The 11,061-nt window shown below is 37.6% G+C and overlaps 1 protein-coding gene across 3 annotated transcripts in view; it reads left to right on the top strand.

Annotated features, from left to right (window-relative positions):
• Positions 1 to 8,476, top strand: part of LOC101859008 (neuroactive polyprotein R15) — a 139,109-nt gene extending 130,633 nt beyond the window's left edge. For all 3 annotated transcript variants that reach the window (XM_013081690.2, XM_005096893.3, XM_005096895.3), the window contains 4 exons: positions 1,356 to 1,370; positions 2,146 to 2,178; positions 2,800 to 2,986; positions 7,816 to 8,476. In XM_013081690.2, coding sequence (XP_012937144.1) covers positions 1,356 to 1,370; positions 2,146 to 2,178; positions 2,800 to 2,985 — 234 coding nt within the window. In that variant the 3' untranslated portion in view covers position 2,986; positions 7,816 to 8,476. The remainder of the gene's footprint in view (positions 1 to 1,355; positions 1,371 to 2,145; positions 2,179 to 2,799; positions 2,987 to 7,815) is intronic.
• The last annotated feature ends 2,585 nt before the right edge of the window (positions 8,477 to 11,061 follow it).

Here is an 11,061-nt window from a genome sequence, read left to right as displayed (position 1 = left end):
ATTGTTGTTGTTGTTATTCAATATTAATAACAATAACAGTAATAATTATAATAATAATACTTATAGGAATGGTGGGGGAAATACTTTTTTGGGGAAAGGAAGAAATACTTTTTTTGCTTACACCTTACATATTGCCTAATTGATTTCTTTTCTGCAACTCTCTCCTTAGGTCCACCCTGCGGTAAGACACAATTTTGTCTTTATTGTGTAACGGCCCGGAATATGCGTGATTATAGATGTTTTAAGCCCCCATCGACACAATCTAGATAATTTAGAAGATGAGCTGTACTAAATCTCCCTGTCAAGGCCATCTCGGGCTGAGAGGGTCATAACATCCCAGAAGATAAAGCCAGATACTTGATGAAAAAGCTTACCCAAATGAGAATCAGAATTAAGTCTTTAGAGTATGACGGCGAAACACAGAACTACTAGGCCACAGACTTCGCCTGTGAAAATGAACTTCCGTCATGTAGTAGATCCACTAGTCATTTGGTGTAGTAGAATGGGAATTTTACAAAATGTAAATTGAGAATTAATGTAAAATAACATAGAAACATGGTTGATGTTTCGAACATGGATAGTCTGAACGTATGCTTGGTTTTTGTGGTGTTTCTTTCGTTTCTTTAGAGCATGCGTGCTTTTTGGGTAGGGGTGAGTGGTGTTTTTGTTGCCCCATGTATTATTAGTATTTTTTAGTATCATTCTATTTGTCTATTATTTTCTAATCGGTTTATTTTTTTGCAACTGTTTCCTTACATCGTTTTCACTTTACTCTACGAAAGTGATAATGAATGCCTTTTAAGTATTTCTGCTCTGCTCTGCTACTTTTTCTGCCCCCTCCTCCTCCTCCTCCTCCTCTACCACCTCCTCTTACTCCTCCTCTCCCTACTCCTACTCCTCCTCTTACTTTTCCTTCTTTTTTCCTTTTATCTATGAGTATTAAATACATATCAGTTTCAGCCCCCTCCCCCATTTCAGTCCCAGTGATCTAATGATTTAATGAGAGAAGAAAAATCTTTTATTTTATAAGTGTATTTTATAATATTATCATTGCAATAAACTAGCATTCGGGTATATCCTTCCGTACGTCGAAATAATGACACCTTCTCAAGATACTTTCGTAAGTTACGAAGAACTGAGGGAAATATTCGGCACATAAGTCAAGTTATGCTATATTTCTTAAATTATTATAGTTTATGCTTTATGATAACATTGTTGATTGTATAGAAAGAGAAGTGTGTGTGTGTGTGTGTGTGTGTGTGTGTGTGTGTGTGTGTGTGTGTGTGTGTGTGTGTGTGTGTGTGTGTGTGTGTGTGTGTGTATTTCTAATTTTCACATCTTATGTCTTTCCACAGAATTGTCCGGGCGGTGTAAGTATAAGTATCTACTTATCATAATCTACTGATAAAAATCACAAAAACTTGCGAAAGCTACAGTGGTATTAAAAAATAGATTACCAAACTTGAAAAAAAAAGAACACAGCTCTTGCTGTCCAAGTATGTTCTTCTCGTGCCAATATATTTGTTCCCTGCAAAACAGCACCAAGGATTTCATATAACACGATTTTGTGGCTCTTAAATAACAAGAGAACAAAATTGTTAGGGAGTGATGGTCTTTGTTTCGGTAGCCTTGAGATTGCTGACAAATTTTGATACATTTTTATTACGACTAAGATGTTTGGACTCAGAGACTTAGTGAATGCAGTGCGTAATCTTTACTATTGTGATAACTATTGTAAGTACTAGCTCTTCCAACACTATTGTTTCTATAGAGTAGTATTATAATATTATAGACCCTGCGCTCAGACCTATGTCCAGTTTACTCAGGGACAACGCCATTTGAGACATATGACTGGCAAGGGAGGGTGGAGTGTGCGGGAGGTGGGGGGGGGGTTGCAATGCACACTTGACTGAAGCGAAACTTGTAATATTAGTACATTTAAAAACAGTTGTAAAAGATGGATTACACTTTGCAGCCAAGGTTTTATAGATAGCTGAGAGTGGCGGTCATGACATTGCACTGTCTAGGAGTAGCCTACAAGTTTGTTATTTTTAAAACATTTAATCAACTAATTTTTTATTATTCCTTTCTCCGTCAACTGCTTACTCCTTACAATTTTTTAAAGTGTATTCCTTTTTCCCACAGCTTATGGTGACAAAGAAAAGTGATCTTCTCGGGGTAAGTTGACCTCTAAGCTCTAAATGGAACAACTGCCAGAAACAGTATTTCCATTATGTAGGGGCTGTCTTCACCTGCTCGTCAAAAGGTCACGTATATACTCGTATAATTTTAATTACCCAGGATCAAACTCTCATGCAACAGTGTGGCAAAAATCGTTCTCGTAAATTAAATGTATTGATAGCTGTCAAGAAGTATCATACGCATTAATGTAGAGCATAACAGGCAAACTCGTTTAGCTTATAGTTAATGTTTAACCCACTGAGACATTAAATGTTTTTCGTTTTCCCCCGTTATCGAACAGTCACTTGAAATGATATGAGTTCAGATCCCTAACAAGCACAAATGGGTTACTTCAATCAAAATGGTATGCTTTTTAGTAGAAAATAATAACAACAACAACAACAACAACAATAACAATAATAATAACAATAACAATAACAGTAGTAATATAATAGTGATAATAGTAATAAGAACAACACCCAACATACCTACCAGGCTAACGATTGCTCCTTGTCAAACTCATAAATGTGTTTCATATAGTGTTTTAAACTTTAAACGATTAATGAAAGAACATTCTCCCCAATACTTTTTAATGAAGATGTTCCTTACTGATTGTAGGCTTTGCTGTCGAGAAACAGTCCTTCGTCCTACGGCCTGCCCTCCCGGGACATGAGCACAGCCTACAAACGTCAGGACGTGAGACAGCAGCTGCGTATGTTTGACGATCTCGTTCAGCTCCGCAAGCTGATAGAAACGCCGTCAGTCTATCCATCAGAAGAGGACGAAGCCAGATTGTACGATTAAGGTACCAACAGAAGTTACTTGACATAGTTTGCGCCTCCATGGTCTCTTTATGGAGCTACAGTTGGGTCGCGGTCAATGTATGTTCGCGTTAGACACGTGTAAGAATATTATGCGCTACAAATATGATCCTTGGCCCAAGCATGGAGGTTTATTGCTCACTACGCATTTTTTTCGAGCACATTTGTTGTTGAAATGATTAAATCTGTTATCATGTTCATACAGATTGTCAAAATAAAGTTGTGATGTAAAAACATATCATATATACCTGTATTTGACCTTAGTTCTTTAACTCCAAGGAATGAAAAAAAAAAACAGAAAAAAGGAAAGAGACAGGAAAAGATAGGATTTGGGCTGGGGGATGGGGCAGGGGATGGAGAAAGTGGCTAAGAAACCCCATCCAGATATTATAGTCATTATACTGATTCTTTCAATAGGCTGTATTGTTTGACAAACCATCTTCGCCCCGTTGTTTGCTGAAACTGTTCTCCCTACTGCGAAACAAAAACTTTCGTGTTGATTTCCATATTGGCGAAAAACACTCCAATAAATGGACGTATGGTGGTTTGAACACGAGGTCCCTATTACGTACCGTCCGTCTGTCATCCGTTAGACACATGGAAGGTAATCAATATTTGGTCTGAATGCATCTTTACTAAGTCTAGGTCAAATACACGAAATTGCTACAGTGGTAATAATCGACGATTTACTTACCGATTGTCACAAACAAGAAAATATAGGAAGCTGGTTTTTTTCCACCCAACTTGCAGCCTGGGTTTAAGTGAGATACAAAACAAATTCTGGATACAAATTCTCTATACTCGGGAATCGATTAGTCGACGGATGCCAAGTCACGTGACATCAAGCGAGATCTACCCCAAACCTAAGTGATTTACTAAACTAAAACAGGGCTGTTACAACAGTTTTGATCTCATATACATTACAGATACAATGTAGTCTTTAGTAGTTAAAAGATTCAAGTTCACTTTGTCTATTACAAGAAGCCTTCTTGTATTAATATAATTACGTGGTCGCCTAATGCTAAAGGGGTACTGCCTAGACGACCGTCCGTCTGCTTACTGTTAGTTTTTAGTCACAGATTTTGCTTACACGACCATCTGGACACATTAACTGTCTGACCGGTGGTCATTCCTCTGATCTACAAATACTTTCATATGTCATGTTTTGACGATTCCCAATGGATGAGTTACTGTGTTGGTACATTGTCTTTACATACTATGATTGTTTCTTTGAATTTGTATTTTTTGTTTGTTTTCGCACAAAAGGTTCTCAAAACATACGTCCAATAAAATCTGTAGAAACCACCCACTTGGATTTTTAAAAATTAGTAATAAAGAATTTTCTAAAATTCAGCTAACAAGAGTTTAGAAAAACATGAACATTGTCATCATTTATTAAGTTAAGATAAATTGATACAAGTCAGAATGTAAAAGCTGGGGAGTCTATGTTCGATAGTTTAGATAAAGATGCGCCTCGAATACTTAACAGCAAATATAGAGAGAGATGGTGAGGGGAGGGGGGGAGGGGTAGAGAGAGGGGAAGAGAGAGAGCAGACAGGCAGACGGGGGGGGGCGGAGAGAAAGAGGGATAGAAAAAAGATCTACACCAAGAATAAACAAATTAAATCAGTTAAGATGTGGAAATTACCGCAAGTTAATTATTTCCAGACTGCTAAAGATCTTTACAAATTTATGAAAGGAGCTGACATCAGAGGCTTGAAATCATGGATTCCGATGGAAACAGCCCGTTAATTGAAAATGAGTCAACACTCTTGTATTTTGTTTTACTGTAAACGGGAGAAGAGCAAGAAAGTAAAAGGGAGAGAGAACAGAAAGGCAGGGGAAAGAGAGAGAGAGAGAGAGAGAGAGAGAGAGAGAGAGAGAGAGAGAGAGAGAGAGAGAGAGAGAGAGAGAGAAACACAATCAAGGGGAATAACTAATTTAAAACACATGCTTTCGTTTACTTGAGTTATTTCCTTTGGTATGTTTATATTGTTTTATTTTTCTATTTCCCGAAAGCTGTTCATTGTGATACCTAAATGTTATGCACAATATCCAACTGAGAGTAAAGTATTTTATGGATATAAATGTAATTTTTTAAATAGGTCGAATCTTGTCAAATCAAACAAAGACTATGTCGATAGTTTGGTTTGCATTCAAGTTAGTTTGACGAAGAACACAAAATATGGGGTCAGTTGGAGGGCGCCACAGGTAGGTCATAATATTTACTTCTTTTCCTTCCTCTAAAGACTCCATCTATCTGTCATGCTTCTTCCCTGCACTACATGGCCATAATGTTGTTGATAACGTGCATCTCTCTACTCAAACACAAGAAGTACGCATAGCGACACCCGCGTGTTTCAAACCTCTTTCTTTGCCAATATTTATCATGTTCGTGTTCTTTCGGTATGCAATGTTTACTGATTTTTAGAAGACACTATTTGTACGATTATCCTTTAAGTCTTTGAGACGCAGCGGACACATGTGTAAGATCAGTAAGAAACCAAACTAAGAGTTGTGACATATTTCAAACCACCACATTATTCAAATCAGAAAAACTACTTTGCGCATTTCACAGTATGATAGTATGTCTTTAAGATAAAAAAAAAAAAACGAGTAGAAAAATGTATATGACAAATGAGGTGTAAACACTTTTTTTCTATTATGCCCCAACACACTGCATCCCCAATGAGTTAAAAAGCCATCGGCTTTATAAAAATGTTCGTTTCCCAATATCGAAAGAGAACCCTGACTTAAATAATGATAAAATATAATAATGGAGGTTATTTTTATAGCCCTCACTTCTGTGCAATACTGCTCTTTAGGTGCTTCATAATACTTTTAATTTATATGTGCGTGTACGTGCATACATTACAATACCCTCTGTGAGTGGTTGGCGGGTGCTCTTGTGTAGTTTGCGCCTCCTTTCCTAACAAACGTAACATATACCATATCTATTTTCCTCTCTCTGTTGTCTGCACGTTACCCTTGTAACACTTCTTATCTTCCCACTTATATGACTTAATTTTTTTGCAAAAGCATTGGGGGGGGGGGGGGGGGGGGGGGGGGGCCACACCCCGAAAAGTCCCATTTCGAGCTCAATATTATGGATTTTGAGTTGTAGGCTTTTTAAGATTCTTCAATCTCCCTTTCGACTATTTCATAGCATTAGAACATCCGTTGAGGCTGGCTGTTGTGTCCCCAATCTCCTTACACGTCCACACCATCCTGTTCATTGTTGTCTCTCGGTTTAATTCGTTTCGATGACCCCTTTTTGTTTGTTGCCTTTGGGTTTTTTGCGAGCAACTACACCCAGTAAATAACGACACAATAGATCATGTTACAATCCTTTAACGTTCCCACCCATTCTTCACTTATTCCTTTTGATGATATCATTAATAATGTACACACGTGTTTCAATTTTAATGAGATTTGCTGTTAAAACCTGATAAGAGTCTTTAATGTTCCCTCATGTTACAAACTTTCCCTCCTGTTATCGCCCCTTTGTAAGTTTATTAGAATAATCTAAAAATTAAAATTAAAAAGTAGATCTATGGCATTAGCTTCACTTTAATGCTGAAAGGAATAGAAATTCATATGACCACAATGTGTTTGATCTTAGAATGAGAATCACAAACTGAAACTCTAAAAATTTCGTTGATTTTCATTGATTCTTTTTTGTTAATTTAGCACTTTAATCCTAAATAATTTAAATGACTCATATAACCATTCAAAAATAACCTTGAAAAATAGTGCTTGGCATGCGTGGAATCGAGGAGATTTTAAAGTATGCTTGCGCTTGTATTCGGGTGCATCAACATCGGTGGCATTGACGTGTATTGCATATCAAATGAATTGAACATTATTTTTAATTTTAGGCTAAAATGAACAATATTTTATTACATTTTCCCACAGATTAAAGAATTAAGCAGTCACAAATACGACACAAAACTTGGACTCAACATTAAATTAATGTGCTTATTAGCATGTATCATTTGCAGGATGGGCTGCGTTAGTTAGATTTTGGCAATAATCCTGTGTCAGTGGAGTACAGGGGCCGCGGATCTGCCTTGGTTTAGGGTGGTCTGGTTGTAATGAAAAAAAAAACACCAGTCAGTAAGAATCAACGGAAAGCTACGCTTAGATGAATTAAATACATGGCACAAGTGCTAGAACGTTACTTCGTATCTTATTTTTTGTCATGATGTCATTAGAATAGATATCTTAATACATGACAAACCACCTCTGTGGCATTTGGGATGAAATGAAAGATACTTAATGTCTAAAAGTTTACAATTTGACGTGCGCAACTTGCACGCTGGACCTCCGATATTTTTCGCCCTTGTCCGAAAAGGCTTGGTGTACATCTTTCCTAACAGAAGATCATGGGTGTGGCTGAAAGACAGCGGTGAGAAACAGCCTAGGTGTAGTAATAGAAAGGCTGCAGAGAGAGTCAGGAGCCCAGAGTAGGGGGCTAAAGAGGTGAGGAGATTGGAAGGGTAGGGGGTGGAGGCGAAAGCAGACAACAGAACATTACTAAAGAGCAGGAAAGGAGGTGAAAGGAGACAATTTTAGGGAGGAAAAGTTTTCCGTCGCTACCCGGATTCAAACCTGGGACCTTTGAATGAGAGGCTAACACTCCTCTAAGCCACAATTGCTCCTTGGCAGACTCTGAAATCTGCAAATTCGTGTTTGTGATTTGTGTATAATTGTTGGAAATATGCTGCAACATTGATTTTATTCTGCTGCTGAATGAACATGTTAATAATACGTGTAAGTTACATCCTCAACCTTTCACTCTGTTGCCTTCCAGACGCGGCGACCAGCTGTCCAGTGGTCCAGACAGGGATGGCCACTGCCACCTCCAGCCGTACAATTGATCTCCCTACCACCGACGCTGCTGTTGTTGACAGAACCACCTCACAAAACCTCCCACCATCCCACAGAACTTCCCACCACCCCTTCTTGAAGCCTTTAAACATGCCATTCTGTTGGTGCGATTTTTACTTTAACGTAGCGTGAAGAAAAAGCAGAGCTTTTGTTTCCCTAATTGATGAGTCCAGAGTCTCTGAATGTTGTAAAAAGAATATGTTAATTTTGGCCAGGTACTGCAGTTATTGACAAGATAAAGATTTGTAATAACAGATAAGTAGTATGGTGAAGTATGCATATTCAATTCGTGTAGGAAAATGATAAATGATACTTTTCTTTGTTCTATAAAGGACAACTAAAATGAAAAGAAAAAAACCCAACAATTTTTCATTTCGTACATTTAGACGGAGAATGTTGTGCAAGTGTAATGAAATCGTGTCCCTCTATTCCTGTGTCCTTACTAAATTTAAGTAGTATGTATATGCCACATAATTCACTTTGTTTCTCTGTTAGTTATAATTTGCGTACTGTTCTTCATTTGGATTGGAAGATTGTCTCTCACACAAGAACTTTTTATTTTGTTGAAAGGCGCGATAAACCAATACAATGTTAATTACCAAATTATATCAGCATTTTTCCAGATCGCCGTTTGATCTCTGTGATGGTCGGGCTTTTTTAAAATTTATTCTCAGAAGACATGAGTTTAAATTCAAGTGGGAACACATATATATCTATATATTTAACACCTTCTGTCTGCTGGGACTGTGTCCTGTCTGGGACAGTTTTGTCCGTACAGGCAGGGTATAAATAGCCCACCCCCTAAAATAATGGTTCTATTTATCACAATGTGGGTGAAAAATGTTTACAATCACTTGCAAACGTTAGAGAATAATGACCATGGTATATCATGTCTTATGTTTTCCTACGATTCAAGAATAACATACAACTGAAAACGAACCAGTCAATTTGTAGAGGCAGGTAATTGGTATTTATTCAGTTCCCTGACCTCACCCCCCCCCTCCCTCTCTCTCTCTCTCTCTCTCTCTCTCTCAATATATCTAGCTCACCAGCTGTCTATTATGTCTATCTATCTATCTATCTATCTATCTATCTATCTATCTATCTATCTATCTATCTATCTATCTATCTATCTATCTATCTATCTATCTATCTATCTATCTATCTATCTATCTATCTATCTATCTATCTATCTATCTATCTAAGCAAAATTCTGACTTTTTAAAAACACTCTACCTGAATCATACTGAACAGATATCAGACCCTTTGAAGAATAAGACCAGAGAGATCCTTTGGTGGTGTGGGGCTGGATGTTTTTGTTGTTGTTTTTCACTGTTGTTATATTACTTATGTGGCTTATTTCAAGATGAAATTTCTAACACACGCAATTGTGGTTGACAGTAAAATTGTAAGTTTTCATTTTTTAAGTAACCACCCCCTCCTTCCCCAAAAAACAACAACCATGGTTTCACATATTGAGAGAAAAACGTATACCCTACCCAATAAAAATGCTTATTAAAAAGAAATATTTGTAACAGTAAGTTCGCTCCTTGGGTTTTTAACGCTCTATTATTCGTAGGTTTGGGAGATTTTCTGCACCCTCCTGAAAAAGCAAAGCTATGATTTCCAATGTTACAAAATAAGTAGATTTTCAATGAATTATTTCTAGATGTGATGTTTTCATAAGTCCAACCATGTACATGTTTTATATAGAAGCGTCATGCTTGTTTGAGAAATACCGTGTGTCCTGTTTAAGAAACAACGGGGCAAAATGAATAAAAGTCGGCTGTCTCGCAGCAGCGTCATGTAATGCACGTGTTTTTTGTTGTGTTTTATGTGGCTTCAATTATATAATTTATTCTTTTGATAGTTGCACTAGAAAGTATGGGTCAAAGTAACATACCTCCTGATTGACCTGAATTGTGTGTACTGCAAATTGCAACCTCACCGGAGGTGTTGTAACACTTCCTCTTCCGGGCAAAAGTCAATGTTGCACCCACCCCATTCTTATATAAAGTGAATTTCGCCTTTCGTACATTTCGTAACGGAGACCCAAATCTGGCCATGTAGGTAATTATTAGGTCAAGAAAGTTCCAAATGGGAGTGGGGGGTCAAAGTTTATTTTAACCTACTTGTGTTCGTGGGCAAAATCACCCACCTTCCTTCGTAAATGATTGATAGTGGTATTGTCATTATTAGCGCTGATTTAGGAACTAAAGAAAAGAGTTAAGGCTAGACCATTTACATTATACTATCCAAGACTGTGCAAATTGGAATTTGATCTATTTGAAAGTAGTTGAAGGGCAAGAAGTAAAAGACTATCGAGAGACTGATGTTTTGTCCTTTTTCTTGCACGTCATGGTGCGCACCAGTGAAGAAATGTCTTATAGAAAGGAAACAGCATGGGCCATGACAGTGTGCCGTCAATGATATGACCTTCAGTTCTATGGATTTGACTTATTCCGGTGAGTAATAACACATATTGCGATATACAATTGTAATAATTGAAGATGTTTAATGCCCCCAACGACACAATTTAGATCATATGGGAGGCAGCCTGCATTAATTCTGTTTGTTGTAGCCAACCTGGGCTAAAGGTCAGGTTACACATAGCTATAAATTGTACAACAACTGGACGATCTAGCGATCATGCGACAAATCGTTAGGTGTAACCACAAAATTGTACAAAGTTTGGACAATTGGATGATGGTGTGGAGACCTGGTCCAGAAATCACGCGCTGCTAGATATTTTTCGTGCGATCACGGTCAGATTTCAGGGAGATCACTATGACGAAGAATCACTTTAACATTTGTCGCCGCGCAGAAATTAACTTCGGGCGCAAAATTTTAGAAATAACTATCGCAACTTAAAAAACTTTTCACATTCTGAATCAGTGTCTCGAAATAGGCAAACTGGCTAGCGGCGAAACTGATTTGATGCGATGCTAAGCAAGTTTTAGCAATTTTATTTTATTGATTGATTGTCAATGGTGAAGTTGAGTATCAAGGTCACCCTGTGATTCGCACATCTTCAGTCAAGTCAAAGCTTCCACACACAACACGGTGCAGAATAGCTACCCCTTTCTAAAAGACACTGTTCTACTATTTGTTATTTAAATGTACAGAAGCACATTATGGTTGATTTATAAGGATTTTCAAAGTTCTGAGT

This window comes from Aplysia californica, unplaced genomic scaffold, assembly GCF_000002075.1.
Source record: "Aplysia californica isolate F4 #8 unplaced genomic scaffold, AplCal3.0 scaffold00141, whole genome shotgun sequence".
NCBI lineage: Eukaryota > Metazoa > Mollusca > Gastropoda > Aplysiida > Aplysiidae > Aplysia > Aplysia californica.
This window is presented reverse-complemented; position numbering and strand designations above follow the sequence as displayed.